The 18,758-nt window shown below is 42.0% G+C and overlaps 1 protein-coding gene and 1 non-coding gene across 9 annotated transcripts in view; both read right to left on the minus strand.

The window, feature by feature from the left end:
• CREBRF (CREB3 regulatory factor) overlaps positions 1-18,758 on the minus strand; it is a 43,990-nt gene that overhangs the window by 21,834 nt on the left and 3,398 nt on the right. Inside the window, exons 2-6 of one of the 8 annotated variants that reach the window (XM_037127875.2) lie at positions 8,861-9,070; positions 5,224-5,347; positions 4,787-4,974; positions 2,768-2,893; positions 272-1,358 (exon numbers count right to left, since the gene is read on the minus strand). In XM_037127875.2, the coding sequence (XP_036983770.1) occupies positions 272-1,358; positions 2,768-2,893; positions 4,787-4,795 (1,222 nt within the window). In that variant the 5' untranslated portion in view covers positions 4,796-4,974; positions 5,224-5,347; positions 8,861-9,070. Of the gene's footprint in view, positions 1-271; positions 1,359-1,487; positions 1,619-2,767; positions 2,894-4,786; positions 4,975-5,223; positions 5,374-8,359; positions 8,449-8,860; positions 9,071-18,758 lie in introns of those variants that run through there. The other 7 variants (XM_053656958.1, XM_053656957.1, XM_037127874.2 and 4 more) reach the window with 7 other exon arrangements.
• LOC119036250 (U6 spliceosomal RNA) lies at positions 17,805-17,911 on the minus strand. The gene has a single exon (XR_005079959.1). It is a non-coding gene; the product is annotated as a U6 spliceosomal RNA (small nuclear RNA).

Below are 18,758 nucleotides of genomic sequence, written 5' to 3' on the forward strand. Positions count from 1 at the left end.
CGAGAGTGATAAATCAGGTCACTTAACATAAAATAAATTAAGAAGCAGCCCTCGAGGAATCAGCACATGAAACACTATACGAGCAAAAGTAATTATTTTAGAGCTGTCTGAATAGGAAAAAAAGCAATTACATATTGAAGCCAAGACACTAAGCCATTTAATCCTCAAACTAAGACAAAGAAAGCATCTACAGCAAAACGTTCCACTTCCAGACAGTAGGAGAAAGGTCAGTCAGGTAAGTCTGCATCACGGCACCTAAGCATTACAATACCTGGCTCAGAGAAAGTGTCACTAATATCATCATCCTTGTCATCTTCATAATCCTCTTCCTCTTCCTCCTCCTCCTCATTTTCAGAAAGTTCGTGCTCGCTGCCAAATCCTTCGTCATGGTCCTCGTCATCGACATCTTCCTCATCCTCCTCCTCTTCCTCGGGACTGTGCTTGGTTGGCTGCTCACCCAAGTTGTCGGAGACAAAGAGGGAATAATTGTGCTCTTCCTTTTTCTGGGATGAATCTGAGACTGATGTGCTGGCAGAGAGACTGCTACTCTCTCCCGCTGCAGCTGCCCCGGGGCCCTCCTGGGGCAGGGGACTGAGCAATAGTTCCTGGGTTTCTTTGAAAGGCAAAGCTGGAGTGGCATGACCCTGAAGAGGCTCCATCCCTTTCTTTTCCGGCCTCTTTGCTACCGCCCCACAGTAGCAGGTGTTCTCCTTTGCTGCGTCGGCGTGAACCTGGCTCGGGGAGGGCCGGCTCTGCTGCACGGGGTTGATCTTTACTTTTGCCTTTTTCACATAGTCTTTACACTCCACATGAAAGTTCACCTTCTCAGTGTGGTGCGTGTTGGTCTTCACCATGATCTGTGTGCTTGAAGTGGGTTTACTTGCTTTCTGGACACAGTCTGACAAAGGGACCTCAGCCTGAAGAGTCTTAGAAGAACACAGAGGGGCAGCTGCTCTGCTTGCGATCTTCTTACCGGGGAATGAAGGAGGCAAAGGATTTTGTTTGACACTGAAAAGTGAGTCTGGGTAATACAGGGAATCAGAAACAGACTGAGAGTCTTCGCTATTAAGCTGGGCCAATGTTGGAGTTTTACTTATGACCTCCTCATCTTGGTAAGGACTAGAAAAGTCATCGAGACCCAAGTAGTCCACCTCTTTTGTCCCCCAGATGTCACAGCTGGTCAGTTTGGTGTACTTCGTTAGGTCCTCACAGTACGTGTCCCACTGCTCCCAGTTGGAGGTGAAAGCGCCCTCGTTCTCCAGGACATCTGTGAAAGACTCCAGGTTCTCGATGTCTTTGCAGTCCTCCAGAGAAGGGAAGTTGTCTCTAGGGTTCTGTTGGTAGTTCATCTCTCTATCCTGAGAAAGGTTTAAGACAAAATTATACACCCTGCTTTAGGAAATATTCGCCTCCATCCACTTCCATATATCAAATTGATAAAAACCAGTACTTGACCTCTGGTCTGTTTTAAGATAAAGGCTACTTACATGAAACTTTACCATTCCATATAACATCATTTTCTTGGGCAAGAAAAAAAAGGAGGGAAAATATGTCCTTTGAGAGGTTTAAGTATGGTCCAGATATCAAGGCCTCTTGAACTTTACTACAAACACTCTTCCTGAAAAAAAAAGTTTACATTTCCTGATCTTTGACCTAGAAGAATTTTGGGACCTCCTTAGATATAAGCTTCAATTACAAAGCAACAGTGAAGACCTTACCTTCATCACAGAACAAAGTGTCTTCTTAAATGAGAACTCGAAGTTACAGGCAAAGAGCAATTCAAAGCGAGTTGGAACTCAGCCACAGAACAATAGGATCTTTAGTAAGACCTTGTAACAACGCTTGGGGTTGGCAAATAAAATACTCCTCGTGAGTAGAGAGGTAATTTTAAAAATGTAAGTCTGTGCAGCCGTTACAAAGAATGCGGTTAAAGTCCAATGAACTAACATGAAAGGCTGCTCACCATGTATTTTTATGTTAAAAAGGTGACAGAATACCGCACTTATACATATGCCATCCAATTGAAAACATCCATGTAATTCTGTAGGCACAGAATAACTACGTCAGTAGTAGCTCCCCTTGGGGAGGTTCGGGGAGTAGAGGCTCAGGAAGGAAACGAGAAAGTTTCGGTTTCCCAGTGTTTTGTTGTGTTGACTTTTGTATTTGTTTGGAATTTTTTATTTTGTGTGTGTGTCTTAACATCTTTATTGAAGTATATAATTTATACGCTGTAAAATTCACCAATATTAAGTGTACAAGTCAAATAGTTTTTAGTGAATTAACCAATTTGTATTCTTAGTTTTCCAGCTTTTATGTACTTCTGTGATGCTTATACTGCATGTAATTATAATTATTTTTTAAATGTTTCTCTTAGGAATCTTAAGTGTCTATTCACCTCAAGAATAAATAAGTACATGCAGATATTGCTTGAAATTGCTATTTTTGTCTCACATTCTCTGTGTCATACACCTTGCTCAATGTTACCATTCCTGACTTTTCCAGTTCAAAACTTCTTTAGCATTTAGGCACATTAAAGACAGTTTCCCACCCTCATCATCAAAAATCAGACTAAAGATATTCAGAAAACCTTTCTTCTTCCTATTTCTAGTGGGTTCATACATTCTTCTAAAGTTACTAGAGTGACAGTCACAAGAACTGATTTAGGACTAATCACACCCTTTTTGTCTTTCCGTCATTTATAAATAAAAAACTCTACCACAACACTCTTACCATAAATCAGGGAAGAATCCAAGAAAATGTTACTCACCAGTTCATACATGAAATCTGGGTCTGAGCTGTTTGCTAAGAGATCTGTGCTCATCAGAGTCTGTTCTGAAAAGGTGTGGCTTCGAAAGGCATCCCCAAAAGGCGGATCCATTCCGCTTACACTAGGCTATGACAGAGAGACCTTAACTTCAGAATCTGAAAGACTACTGCAAGACCAATTTATGACACATACACCCTACCCCACACCTACTATTTTCAGAAAACAATTTGAAATCTTTTCTACTGTTTAGCACATTTCAGAGACTTAACTAGCATTACACTGTGGGCTTATATTAGGAACATAACTAAGATGCATAAGAAAAGAAGAAATATAGAGTGGCAATTGTTCAAAATACCTAATCTCTAAAAATGAAAGTTTTAGCCACCAGAATCAGCATACATTACCTAAGTACTTTTATTAGGTTATCGATATTCTTCAAATCCATCTGTACTAATACTCTCTGCACTAACTCCATAAAGAGGAGAACTCCCTGCCACTTCCTGGAGTCTCCGGAAGGAGCAAGTCAGTCTGACTCTGTACTCCTAAGTGAGTCCAATGTCTAATTTCCCAAAGCAAGCTGGAAGGGAATTTGGGCATCTCCAACCATTAGGACCATGATGGAGATACAATCAGTCAAACATTCAAACATCTCCTGGGGGAGACTAACTTGGACATGAGCTCAGTAGCTTTAATCCTGGTTCCTGAAAAGGGTACAATTCATTCTATAATAAGAAAGGGAAAAAAGACTCGCCACCCAGAGTTAATCCCCCTTTCCCATTTCAACATCTCTACAAATCACTCTAGAGTGAAGGAGGGGCTCACTCTCCTCGAGTGGCCCAAACAAAAGAGAGGTCTCCCTCTGAAATTGAACTTGCAGTAAGGAAGAGGATGGGAAAAAAATTAAAACTTCCTCTCCGCCTTTTTATTCTCCTTCTGCACGTTTCTGCTGAAACTTTCAAAAATTTTTAGACTGCTTACATTTTTGTGTTCATATACCTTCTACCTACCACAGACTCACACATACTCTCTCATCATGTTCCCTTCATTGGTGCATCCCACCCCATGCTTTTCTTTCTCCGACTTCCCCCAAACCTACCAGACGGCAAGCTCAAAATAAGTGCTTTATAGCCCTAAATTCAAGTATTCAATAAACAGCAAATTAACCCGTGGCTGGGAAAGAACTCCAAATGGGCATGTGCAGCCCACTTGGCAGGGTGCTCGGGGTGAGGTAGGCCACTGGTCTTTCCAACATCAGTGAGCGAATCCCTTTTCTTCACCTCTGCTGCCTGCCTCCGAGTCACTGTACAGCCCCAGCAAGCTTCCGACTTGCTGTGCTCAGGGCAGAGTTCTGCCTGGTCTCACATGAAGCCACCTAAGCATCCCTGCGCTTTCATTATTTCTAGACTTCTCCCCAGAACTGAACACAAAGAGGGGACAGGGTAAAAGCCAATGACAAGGAGGAAGGGAAGAAGTTTGGCTGTGCAGAGTGGGGTCTAACAGAGCTTCGTTTATGGTTTCAGTGATTGCCTGAAACCGGAACTGATCAATTGAGAGTAATATAAATGCATATAGTTATTCTTAGACATGTTTTATGGAGGTGTGTGTTTGTATACATATGTGTATATGAAAAACATACTCCATTTCCGCTTAATTACTTTTAAATTCAACAGGCATGAGTGGAAAGGAACAAATGGGAAACAGAAGACAGAGAAGATGAAGACAGGCTTTCTGTGGCAGGTTAATTTTCAGGGGAGTAGGTTGGGCCCCCAGAAAGCCAGCAGATCTGTCCACTCACCGTGTTCCCTGTGCCAGGCTCCTAAACTTCAAAACTGTACAGCAGAAAACAGAAGAATGGAAGGAAGGACATGTATTCGAAACTAGCTGAGAGCAGAAGGCAAATGTCTTTTAAAAAAGGTAAAATGTCAAGTCGTGTCAAGAATCGGGGAACTTACAGAACCAATGGCATTGACTCTCCACATGGGAGAACACAAGACCGTGCACCTACTCTGTGTGATTTACCTGAGGCATTTCCAAGCCCAGATCCTGTGAGTCCGACCCCAAACTTCTTTTTTTTCTCGTTTGTAAATTCCTTTCCAGCTTTACTTTTAATTTCAGAATTAAAGATGACTTTCACAATAAACGGCAGGGTTCCCTGGAATGCCTTCACTTCAACTGCTGGGACCGCTGCTTTGCTTTTCTGTGCGAATCTGTCAAACAACAACACACAGGAACTTCACCGAGCACCATTAAAAACAAGTTGACCTTTTAAAATGACCTTAACTAACACTTTAAATGAATAAGGCTTGTGGTTGCAGTATCAAGAGAATTTGGTTCTTTCTTAATATCAACTATTGTAAAATTCACCATTCTTTCCTTTATGTTTCTAGAATAGAAATCAGCCAGTAAGAAATGAACCACATTAAACAAAACAAAACCTAACAGTCCTGAGCCCTCACCGGGTGGTCCTGCTGGTTGGAATGTCCTCGCATACACCGAAAAGTTGCAGGGGTGTGACCCCCAATTGAGGTGCACAGGGGAGGCAACTGTTCAATGCTTCTCTCTCCCAAATCAATGTATCTCCTAAGGTGAGGATTAAAAAGAAAACCCTGAAAAATTAACAAAGGCTGATTTTTTCATGTGATCTGAAAGATGTATTGTACTTAGCATTAAAGTTCCCATTCACTTTATGTTCCATATGAGAAAGTATGTTGCAATTTTTAATTCCATCTACTGTATAATCGTTACTGCTAAATTAATCTACATTTCACATCACTCATAAAAAGATACAAGAGCAATGAACACGTAACAGTAAACGATGTAATTTGACATATCCTCTACATTAAATAAAACCACATTCATAATGGTATGTGCAGCATTATTCTTTCAGTTGTAAGTGAAAGCTGTCCTTGAAGTAGGAATTAGTCAAGTTAAGTTTTTCAATGTGTGCATGCTGAGGGGGAAACAGGGGTAAGAACTACTTTGCAGAGTGGTTTTTAGGGTTAAATTAGACAATGACTGCAAATCACTTGGCGCAAGGTCTTAACTGTGGAAGACTTAAATGTGAGTTCCCTTGCCCCTCCTCTGTGAAGGCCTTAATCATCAGAATTAATCAGTGGTACGGATTTCATCATTTTTCCTAGATCAGTGGGCCTCCAACTTTCATCAGTTGGAGGACCAGCACCATCATCGGCATCAACCCAGAAATTCGTTAGAAGTACAAAGGCTTGGGGTCCCCCGCCCAGACCTGTTAAAGCAAGAATTCTGGAAGTGGGGCCCAGATATATGTCTCAAGGAGCCATCTAGGTGATTCTGACCCTCCCTAAAAGCTGAGAACCACTGCCTACTCCTTGCTCTTTCAGTCCAGATGCAGTATCATTTCTGAGACTGATGTAAGAGCCAGTTTAAGGTGAGCCGCCTCTCTCGTTAGCCCTCTCTCTGGGCTGGAAGGTTAGAGTGGTGCATTATTCCAAAGATCTGTTGCTGAATAAATACAACATAGGCAACAAGGGAGTCAATCATTGCTCCACTTAATTAGATTAATAAATCTAATTTGTATTTCTTGGCTCGTTGCTGGGTTCTTCCCTCTGGTTGGTTGTCATTCTGAGCTCTTTCTTCTAGCCTAGGAGACACCACCAAGTGCCCAGCCTGGGCCTAGAAACAGAATTAGTTAATGCACCTCAGTCCAGGGCTACAGTCTAAGTAGACTGAACCCTGCTCTTGCCAATGGCCAGTTCTGGCCCAGCTTCTGCTTATGTGACTTCGTGGTTGGTCCCACTGCTGATAATGTAGTCTCCCAAACTCTTCACCTGATTCCTGTGAGAAACAGGTCAGGTGCATTTTCTGGGCCTACTATGCACAGCCCCAAAAGACATGAGATTCTAAGTGATGCATTCAACAAAGTGTACCAGTGCAACCCTGGTCTATGTTGTAGGTCTGGGAGAAAAGTCTGATATTCGGTAAAGCCTGAAACTTACCCTTCCTAGCAAGGGTTGAAGACTCAAGAAGAGATTGAGTTGTATTCAAGATAGTTTTATTAGCATCTACTCAAGACATCATCTCCCAAGAGCTTGCTTTACCAGGGAAACACTAGACCAACAATGGGGCTAAATGCTGGTTGCAGCTTTCACTTGCAAACTGTGCAACACCGGGTAGGTCAATCTCTCTAAGCCTCATTTTTCTCATCTCTCCAGTTACCGAATTTCCTGTGTCATAATACTGCCATACAAACACAAGTATTTAAAACTGCATTTAAACACCTGGCCTCAAAGTAAACGTCAATCAATGCAGTTAGCCAAAAGACCACTTGTTTTGGAAAAATGAGACTTGGATTCCAGTTTTGATCCCACAATCAAAACTAAGCAGACTCAGGAATTAGAGCTTAAATTTTTTTGCCTTAGCTCCCAGACTGAGGAATTAATTATTCTCCCTTAACTATGTAATAGGGATATTATGAAAATTAAATGAAACATTAAACTAGGATGCCGTAATAAAGTAAACGTAAAAGGCGATTCTTATCGATTGGTATAATGTTGCCAATGCTTTCTTTTGTCCCACAGCTAGCCCAGCTCAGAAACGCAACCTCTGGGACAGCTGTTGTAAGCAAGGCTGACAGTTTTAAAGATACCTATTCCCGAGTGAGAGTATCCACTATGGAGATGATTGGGCTCCTTCACCTGGGATAGTTCAAGGTCCTCAGTTGCCTCTCCTAGTCTCTCAAGGAGCAGTAAGCAGGAGTGAGGGAAGGGCCACCTCTTCGCCAAGCAGTAGGACCTCTCTTTAGTCACTCGTGTTCTCTCAAACTAAGGACCGGAGTTCACAACAAATGATCCTCATCCCCGACATTTGGCATCCATTAATTACCCAGAAATGCCTGGTCCCATTCCAGACATACTCTGAGAAACCACCATGACGAACAAAACCCCCACCCAAAAGTGGAAGGAAAAGGCGCTTTTACAGCAGTTGCCATTACACAGACTCTCCCATCATGACACACTGCTCCACAATCATCCCCTACACCAGGGAGCCACAGGCTAAGGGGACGTGAGTGCCTGGGTGGCCAAGGAACGCCGAAGAGGACGGTGTAACAGCCTGCTCCTCAGGACGCCCGCACACTTTGCTAGACTCAAGAAAATCCCTATTTTACTCAAGCTTTAATATTAAAGTCCATAAAAAGCAATAGTCTAATTTCCTAATGTGTGACCTAAAGAATATTTGTTCCCAGGAATGTTAGACAGTTACTCAGCAGAAGGGTAGTGAGCTTTGGAAAACACACTGAACGAGACTGTTACACCGCTTCTGTGCGGGACTTCCTGGAAACCTGACAGTGCCAGGTGTGCCAGGTTCTAATGCACATTACAAATCACCAACAGGCGAACAGAACAGATGTCATGTCCCAAATGCCCCAAACTTATTTGATTATAAAATCCTCCATTCGCCCCTCAAGCTGAACACAAGACTAGTGTTTCTTAAAAAAAAAAAAAGCTGAGGGAAAGACTAAATTATTTCCCCTTACTTCCTTTTATTCACAGTTCCCAATACGGTTTTGTTTTTCAAGGGAGAAAAGACTGTGGGTCCATCAGAAATGATATTTACCGACAGATTTTCTCTACCAGGGCTCATTGAAAACTATTCAACAGCACCTCCTGGTCACAGGACAATATTCCAGTAACCGTGAACCAGCCCTGTGAAGCAATGAGATGGGGCAAGTGTTTGATTTATGAGCAGCGATGGTGCCACTTAAAGATACCCAGAGTTTCATCTTTTTCCTAACAGCCCTTTCCACCAGGTCCTACCCCAGGTTTTTTTGATTCTCCACTGCAAATACACCGAGGCTTATTACTATGTACCTCAGGCAGGGCAGAACGTAAGGGAAGAAAGGTCAAAAGGCTTCTTACAAAAGCTCCTCCTCCCTGGGACTGCTCATACCACTGATCTAATCTTTAAAAGCCAAACCCTGGGGCTGACTGGTGTGCCCCAGGCAACTCAGGCATACCCAAGAGCTTCTAATTTATGCCCCTTCTGAACCCGAGGGTTTCAGCTGACCCCTGACAGTCCACATATAGAAACGAGGTTGACATCAAGAGAAACACACACCTCTCTGAAACCGAGAATGTCTCCTGGACAAGCAGCTTCAGTCCATGTGGTCGGCGTCCCTGCAGCTCCCCTGAGGGCACTGGCTCAGGCCACTGCTCCCTTGCGGTAACTGGAGGGAGCTGTTCCTCACAATGGTGAGCAGCACTTCTGAGTCATCCAACATTCATCAGAGTAGATGGTCAAAAATTTCTGACACACCCACTAGGCCGGCTAGTATCCAAAAAAAAGAAAAGTAACAAGTGTTGGCGAGGATTTGGAAAAATCAGAACCCACGTGCACGTCGCTGGTGGAAACGTGAACCGATGCAGCTGGGAAGCGGTTGAGCAGGTCCTCACAGAGTTACACGAAGAAGTGACCGTAGGACCCAGCAATTCCACACCCGGAGATACACCCAAGGACTCGAAAGCCGGGACGAGCACGGACCCCCGTTCACAGCAGCACTCTTCGCCGCAGCCGAAAGGCGGGAACGGCCGAACGGCCATCAACAGATGAACAGGCGAACAAAATGCGGTCCCTATACTCAACAAAACAGTGTTCATCCATAAAAAGGAGTGAAATGCTGATTCAGGCCACGTCATGGATGAACTGTGAAAACACTGTGCTACATAAACTAAACCAGACATAAAAGGACAAACATTGTATGACTTATGCGAGGTGTTGGGACAGGCAAACTCAGAGACAGAAAGCAAGAGAGAGGTTACCGGAGGTTGGGAGAGTTAGTGTTTAATGGGTAGAGAGTTCCAGTTTGCAATGATGAAGATGTTCTGGAAACAGTGACAGTAGTTACACAAGATTGACAGTGTACTTAATGCCACTGAATTGCACGTTTAAAAATGGTTTAAATGGAAAATTTTATGCTTATTTTAACAAAATGAAAAACATATTTTTTAAATTTTTGAGGTAAGAAGTGCCAACACATTTACATTGTTACACAATCCATACTCCACGGTTCATTTAGATCTTGCTTAATTTTTGCTGGTTCATGCTCATCGGTTCCTCCAGGTGGGCTGTTTCTTTCAACTGTGCCAGATTCACAATTCTAAAAGGTGGTAACTGTCCTGACCCATAATTTAAGCAAATCATTTGGCTCTTAATCCCCCAAGTAAAGCTGAAAGAAAGGGAGGGGAGGGATGGGATGGTAGGGAGAAGGACTACTGCCTTGGTAACTTAAAGGTTTCTACCCCATGGACTCCCGTGTTTGGCTAGAAAAACGGTTTATTCCATTGCCCAAGCTCTGTAACAAACCGGGACCCACCCACCACACATCCCAGCCATTCTGCTGTACCTCCTGTGTCCCATTCAGTAATTCTTTTGAAAACAACTCCACAAACGTCGAACCAGACAGTGCCCCCAGTGCTTAAATCAACTGCTACCTGCTTTATGGTGCTGCAGCCATCAGAGATCCCCAAACCTCCACACCACTGAGGAAGCAGAGGCTGCCTGAGCCAGGGACACACTGGAGGGAAGGTGGGGCCCGCTCTCCCTTTATTATGTAATATAAATCCCGTGACTGGAGTGCAGGCAGAGCGCTTCTCTGCCCTTCAACGGCAGTTCTCTGAACTCCAGAATTTACAAAACAGGCAAGCAAACGTCAAGCTGGATGATTATAGTTTATGTCAGGAGTTATCAGCAAAAGACCCGCATTATTTATTTTCTAAATCCTGCTGCTGCTGGTCTTTAAGGACAGAAAACAGGGGAAAGAGGACAGTAAGGAGGGAGAAGACATATACTTTCCCCTCAAATCAGATGAGGAAACAGCCTTTTCCTAGTCAAGGAGTACTTGTGACCTTATAAGCAGATGCAATTTCATCTGCCAATTTCATAGGGCAGATGTGACCCAACCGCCCAGTGAACTCTGTCCCTGGGTCAATCCAATAGTCTCCTTTTATCCTCATACTCCAGGAGTTCAAAGAAAATGGGGCTTAACTTAGTTTTACCACCAAAACTTAATTAAACAAAGTAATTTTACTGAGAACCCTAAGGAGCTAAGACACCCTATCGCAAAAAATGATCTCTCTCTGGAATGCTGTCTTGGAGGAAGACATAAGACCTTTCAGAATTATATTCAATTCCTTCCCAAAGACTTCGCTCAATTTTAACCTTTGGACTACAGAGACAACGTATGGAAGTTTGCTTAAAATGCTTTAGGAACCAATAAGAAAGGCCATAAAAACAGGCTTCTGGATCAATGTGAGTTGAATGGAAGAGCTACTTTTTATTTTTGTAACTATAAAACATTAGAGGCTTTCTGAAGCCTTAATACCTGTCGACTAAGTTGCTCAGAGCATAAGAATAAGAGTGTGGGACAGTTTTAGACAAAACCAAAGAACACATTTCTAACCCCAGCCATACTTGGTGACTACTAGCAACACAATATTCACAAATTTATATTTGTGTAGCTGTTAACAGAATGCAAATTACACAGCTATATCCTGTCATTTCATACAACAACTTGGCAAAGTAGTTAGAGTAAGTATTAGCGTAACCACCATCCCTGACCCTCTAACAAAAAAGTTCAGCAAGGCTAAGGGATCTGTCCAAGGTCACTCTGGAAATGCCGCCTCTGTGCAAACCCTCCATCTCAGAGACCACCTCTACTCTTACACTCTCAAAGATCCCATCTAGAGGACAGGTAAATCTACTTATTTACCTTAAACATCCAAGTGCACAAACCCTGCCATCTGAGAGCAAGTATTTCTGTGTTCATTCACATCCCACAACTCAGATGCAACACGCCACCCCCCCCAACATTCCTGTTCTGTCCCTAATACTGGCACTCTCAGCCATGCAGGCTCAAGCACCTTTCTCAGCCTTGATTTTTAGTTCCCCCTTCTCACTCACCAGTTCTCCTTAATGAAGATATACTGACAACTTCCCCCGTAGCAAGCACATGTTTGACTTGGTCCTTCCCACATTCTCAACCCTTACTTGCCTCATCATTTTCTACTGATCAATCCAATATTTGACCTGCAGATCTTCCCCTTCCCTGCAGTTATGATGTTCCATTATAAAATTATTCTCCTTAAACTACCATCACTTTAGCATTATTCCCAGACATCGCTGGGATAATGTTCATAATACTCAGACATAATGAAACTATCTTTCCAACCCCATCTTCCACTACTCTTCTATAAATACATATAACACTAATATTCTCTTGATCTTAATATTTTCCCCAAATCCTTGAGGCATGTAAAATCCCACTTCACTCCACTAAGGATCTCCACCAGTGAGACCCTGGCCTTTCATACCCTGGCTCATGTTTTTCCTCACCCTCCTCTCCAACCCCTTGTCTCCACCACCAGACTGCAAAACCTTTCATGACCATTATATTTCATGTCTATCTCACTACAGTGCCAAAGGCAATGCCTTGCCCAGCACAGGCACCCAGACGAAAACTGACCAACAATGGACAGGAAATCCTGAGACCACAGGTCCTTCTGGGTAAGGAGGTTCCATGTTCTTCATATACAGAGAGAGCATTACAAATCAGTCAGTCATTAATATATATTTATTGACCATCTTTTATGTGCTCTGAAGTGTCTTGTAGTAGCTTGTTAATTGGAGCTTGAACCATTGTAGTATATCATATAGTAAAAATATTTAAAATTGTACCCCTTTTGTTTAAATTTCCAGGAAGAGTGCTGCCTGAATTTCAGCCAGTTTTAAAGATCTGAGATGATTCTTATTCAGGGAGGAGAGAGTGGGCAGAGGAAGGAGTTAAACCTTCTTTACACCAATGGAATGCACATGTCACACTGTTCCCTCCCTCTCTCCCTGCTTCTCGCCTTCCCTCCCCCTTCCACTGTCTCACACACCATTTTTAATTAAAATAAAATATTCAACACACGTTGAGATTGGAGCTTTAGAGAATCATTTCGCTTCATGGGCTGTTCTGCAGTAATCTACAAAATGTAAGGAAAGAACAGTACAAGGGAAGTCAGCAGTATAAAAAGACAGTGGTGCAGATGAGAACTCACTGGGGCCATGCAGCAGGATTCCATGGAAATATCCATCACAGGACACTCTGGACATACCCTAACCACCTCCATACTCCCTTGCTGTCAGCAAGGGGCTGGGCTCTTCCCTCAAGATGCACTGTCTCCTTCGCAAACGCAGCATGAACACAGACTAGAGACAGCGTTGAAATTCCCTTCAATTCCTCCCTACTCTGTAACAGGCCAAGACTACAAAAACAGCTGGTACACAGGTTATGGGCTACAAAGAAATTGCTAATTCAGTTTTTAAGTCATTTCTTTCAACACTGAGAAAGGCTGGCTGCCTCTATGACTCTAATACTCCTAAAAAGGCTTGTATGATGAGAAACAAATTCTAGATTCAAGATAAAGAGTTCTCTTTTATAACTGAATATTTGGAACTTCATTCCTGATTCTCACTTGCCTCCATTTATTTGTAAATATAAGAATTCCCCTTCTTTCTTTGTGGGGATATTGTGATTCATGATATTATGTTAAGTATCTAGCCCTGGCACAAAATAGACAATAAATGATAGCTGTTTTTATTCTCAGATTCCTTCCTTGGTAGATGATCCTGGGATGTTGTTGCTACTGAAGATATAAACCCAAACTCAATTTAGAATCCTAGATTATCTAAATTCTGCACTTAATTATCTAAAAAATCCAACTACCTGGAACAAAGATGAATAAGGGACACAGAGGCAACACGAGTCACTTAACACCCTTGTCCCAGCTTTATGAGGGTGAAAGTCAATTATGCTGGTTTAATCAGCACAAGATCTTTGGGTTCATAAAGTAATTCATAAAGCTGCAAAGAAGTCATCTCTATACACAACAAAGAACTGGCAGATATATTACAAGGGGAAAGGACTTCAGAGAGATTGTTGTTCTTAGTGTTCAAACAATGACATACAGTGTAACTTTTTTTGTACTGACATATACTGGCTTCACCAGAAATTCTGGGCAACTGGAGGGAATGGACTTATATAAAATTTATCTTTATAGCCATAACATCTTAAATGGTTTCCAACAAACACGTAGTTTGATCTATATCATACTTGTCTCAACAGAGTTCTGAATAAGTCAGACAAAGGAAGTTAACTATCCCAACTGCTGCAAGAGCATAACTTTGAACAGAATCAGCAGCTATCAGAGAAGTACAAAGTGTAACAAGAACTTGGTCCCATACCCTCCCATCGGACACTCAGAATTCTTATATTTCTCCAATCTAGTAAAAGAATAAAAATTCATCTGTAGTAATTCATTAATTTTTAAGTTAGGAGTTTGGACAGCCAGAAAATTACTATGCTAGTTTATACAATAAAGATGACATAGTCCTAACAAGTTCAAGTTCACTCTTCTAGGAATATGGACATTTTTAAACAAAAGACAAAAATCAGCTGAAGATTTAAAGCAAAACAACTCAAACTGTCCAGCAGCCACAAACCAATGCCTGCCTACACATGAGTTCTGTTCGAGCCGCACATTAATGCTTCTAAAAAATCAAATTTCAGCCCTGGCTGGTGGGGCTCAGAGGACTGAGTGCCAGCCTGTGGACCAAAAGGTTTCTGGTTTGATTCCCAGTCAAGGCACATGCCTAGCTCGTGGGCCAGACCCCCAGTTGTATGTGTGCGAGAGGCAACCTCACATTAATGTTTCTCTCCCTCTGTTTCTCCCTCCTTCCCCTCTGTCTCAAAAGAAATAAAATCTTTAAAAAAATTAAATTTTAACTGCCAGCACTTAAATTGGAAATTTCATATAAACTTTCTAAATCCTATTATCGAATGCCACTGTCTTGGGGGTGGTTATTAGATCTGATCAACAATGGGTACGCAGTCCCGACAAGATCACTTGAGCTGAAGCACTTGCCCTGAAGTCAGAGTTACCCCTTTAACTGGCCTGCGCTTTCCAACTGCTCCAATCACCACCCAGTACCACCATTCTGCAGATGGGGAATCAAAGCTGAGAAAGTCTGAAAACCACAATATATTTGTGAATATTATCGCTAACTCCAGGATTTTCACTCTTAACCATTCTGCAACTTGCCTTCCAAACAAAAGGTAGTTAGTGTTAAAAGAGGTACTTCCAAGTCTATACATGAACGTTCACTGCAGCCTACAATCTGGAAGCAACTCAAATATCCATCATATTAAGTAAAAACACCTTGTTAAATAAAAGAAGTCAGAGGCGAAAGACAACACATTCTTGGCCGCATTTATATGAAATTCCAGAGAAGACACAACTGGAGAGAAAGACGGTAAATCAGCACTTGTGGTCAGGGGTGAAGGGGCATGAAGGAGCTTTTTGTGCCGAGGGACATGTTCCACAGCATGACTGCAGAGGTGACTGGAAGACGGCACGAATTTGCCAAAACTAAAAATCAAGTGAATTTTATGTAAATTAAATCTCAATAAAGCTGATTTTAAAATGAGGTCTCTACAAAATACTATAAAACTGCAAAAGAGAGTACTGTATCTCCACCTAGGAGAGTTTAGGAAAGCCGCAGGAAAAGGTGAGATTTGAATTAGATCTCATCACAGAACAATTTTAAGGTGCAAAAGAAGTAGGAAACTCACGAGATAAGTAGTCATACTCTGCACTGCAGCCTAGGAGAAGTGAATACAAAGGGAAATGTTTCATAAAAGGAAATTCAATGAGATGAATATTGAGTACTTGGACAGGTATCAAAGACGAGTTGATCTTACAAGATTTCCCAAGAGGGAATCAATTCAGACATACATTACTGTTCATATGAAAAATAAGCAGATGGTGTAAAATAATTTTTATTTTCTTTTGTTCTTAAATAAAGCAAAAGGAAAAGTCAAAAAAGAGAAAAACCCAAAGGACGTAAAAGTAGGAATAGAGGCAAGGGGGTGAAATGAAGACAGCAGACACACTGGGCCAGAATCAAAGGGACCTTGAAACGGACAGATTAGAAGAAAGAAGGGAGGTGCCTCAGATCTTGATGAGGGACGAAAAGTAAAACTAAAAACTAGGGAAAAAGAGACCAACCATCCAAAAGCCAGAGCTACAGAGAAGAGAGACCCAAGACCTGACAGCAGGCCCGGAGAACTCGAGACAAGAGGAAACAAGCGAGTTCTCCCCTCCGAAGTCTCACTAAGCAGTCTCTAACACGCCTGCCTCGGCCGGAGCCTTCTCCTACCCAACCTTGGCTCACACAGCTGGCGCACAGGTCACACTCCTTGGTGGGACTGGAATGCTTCCTTCACCGGTCTTCAAAACCCAGTTCGAATACTGCCTTTCCTGTGAAGCCTCTCCAACTTTCCCATGCATTGTTAGTAGTCCCTCTTCCTTATTTTCAGAACACGCTGTTCTAAATATTATCTTAATGTTGAACCGCAATGTCTGTCTCCTCTACTAGTCTACAGGCAACTCCAACAAAGGATTCAGTAATAAGAACAAAAGCCCTTACCAAAAAGCAGTTCAAAAATGTAAAGTGCCCTAACCAGTGTGGCTCAGGTGGTTGGGTGTCGTGCTGCAGAGCGAAGAGTTGCCGGTTCATTCCTGGTCAGGGCACACACCTGGGCTGCGGGTTCGGTCCCTGGTTGGGGCACGCACAAGAGGCAACCAATCGATGTTTTTCTTTCACATCCATTTTCTTTCTCTTCCTCCCTCCTCCCTTGTCTAACTATAAACAAATTAATTAATTTAAAAAAAGTAAAGTCCCTCTTCTTACCAACGCAAGTAGGATGCCAGAAGCCTTGCTGTTTCAAGGGATTCTAGGACAAATCATTTGAACAAGAGCATATCTGCCCTACCTTTTTAAAAAAACTAATTTGAGAGAGAGAGAGAGAAAGGGCCAGAGAGAAAGAGAAACATCGATTCGTTCCTTTATGTGCCTTTTATGGAGATGGAACCCACATCCTTGGCTTATCTGGACAATGCTCTAACCTTTAACCAACTGAGCTAACTGGCCAGGGCACTGCCCCACCTTTACTGAAGTTTGATTTCTGTAATGCTTTAAATTTCTCAGTGAAAAGCAAACACGTAATAGAGAAGAAAACAAATTACATCAGGAATAGCATATAGCAGTCAAAGGAGGAACTTCCTCCATAAAATAAAAGGAGCTCCTTAAACTCTCACAGACAGAAGATCTTGTACAACAGGAATCTGAAAATTGGAGCAGGATAAAAAGTCAGCAAGCTCCTGAAGTTTTCACGGGAAATTTAAAGTTAACAATACCCAAAGATAAGTAAGTGACAACGTGACTTTGTAACAAAAGATATAAAAGTGGCTTGGTGTTAAAAGGACAGAATGATAACACGATCAGAGTTGCTGAGAATTAGCAGGGAGATGACTAGTTTAGAAAGCTGTTTAGGGAGAAGAGTTCCAATACAGACTTTGGGGAAAAGGTCATGAACTGGTGAAAAAGCAAACCAGGCATCACTGGAGATGGAATGGGATGGTACTGCATTCACAAAGTACCACTGAAGTCACCCGCGTCACTTTCTCCCCAAGTCTAGCCCTCACCACCTAGGTGAATCAGAATTATTAGTAAGAATGACTTTACAGTGCTTTCCCCACAAAAGGTCCCTGGTATAGAGATGAACAATTATCTCGAACCACTAAGAAAGGAGATTCCACTCACATTTGCCAAACATCAGAGATCTAGTATGCAGAGTTAAAGACAAACCCAAAGGACAAAGGACAAGGTTGTTGTACCTGGAAGAAGTATTCAACAAGTTTAACTAACAGAAGTAATCTGAAAAAAAAAAAAAAAAAAGATAACAAAAGAATTCAAGGGATTTTTAGACATCATCAAAATAGCTTCTACATAAACTTTCTTAAAAGAAAGGGCCAATTTTTAAATAAAGGCTTTTTAGTGACTATTTGAGGAGATGGTGATTAATTCCTCCCCTCCAACCAAGAAAAGCCTAACGTCTGTACTAACAGACTGACTTTCATTACCTCCCAGATAAGCAGTTTGTTTTTTATTCCTTTTTAAAAAAAGTATGGAAAGCTTCACGAATTTGCGTGTCATCCTTGAGCAGGGGCTGCGCTAATCTTCTCTGTATCGCTCCAATCTGAGTACATGTGCTGCTGAAGTGAGCACCAGATAAGCAGTTTTTAACATCGTTTATTTAAACAGTTCAGGAGCACTAAAAATTGTCAGGCACAGTGTCAGGCACCGGGGATACAGAAATAGGACCAGGAGGACTCTGACTTTGAGTCCACTGTTGAATGGGTAGAAAAATATTGTAGACAGGGGCAAGTGCTAAAGAGATTAGTACTAAGAGGCAATAAGCTAGGAGAATCGAATTCAGCTTTGAGAAGTGGTTCCAATCAGCCTGAAGTATGTGCAGCCCCAAGTATTAGAGAGAAGACAACAATAAACAACTGCCCAGTATCTGTAAGATATAGAACATCATTAACCCCCACCATTACAAATTAAATAACTACATTATCCAGTCACCCAGCCAAACAGGTTAACTAGAACTAGAAATAAGGTTACAGACCACATAATGAAACAGTTTTAAAAGGTCAATATAGCCTTCTTTCTAAACTCTCAGATTTGCACCTATAATCCAGAAGCCCTATTCTTATCAACAAAACTGGCAAAATATCACATTAAAACAAAGCAGAATGCTACACGAGGAAAAAAGTAAGTATTTGTCTATGGATCTCTGCTTCAGCAGGCACTCAGCACCACTTGACATGTTCCAGAGAATGGGAGGGGCGGCATGCTGTATCCCTTTGAGTCTTGTTTAAAAAAGTATCCTATCCTATTCAGGTAAATCTACAAACATTACAGGCACTGGCATAATCAATGTGGCTTCCAAATTTAACTGTGACATATATATAGATGAGCTAAGTGTGTTGACTAGTTACTTGACTAACATCTCTTCAAGCAGCTATACATGGTCTTGTAAGGAATGATATGCTGAATGTACTTTTAAACC

This window comes from Artibeus jamaicensis, unplaced genomic scaffold, assembly GCF_021234435.1.
Source record: "Artibeus jamaicensis isolate MK-2021 breed Jamaican fruit bat unplaced genomic scaffold, CSHL_Jam_final scaffold_3151, whole genome shotgun sequence".
NCBI lineage: Eukaryota > Metazoa > Chordata > Mammalia > Chiroptera > Phyllostomidae > Artibeus > Artibeus jamaicensis.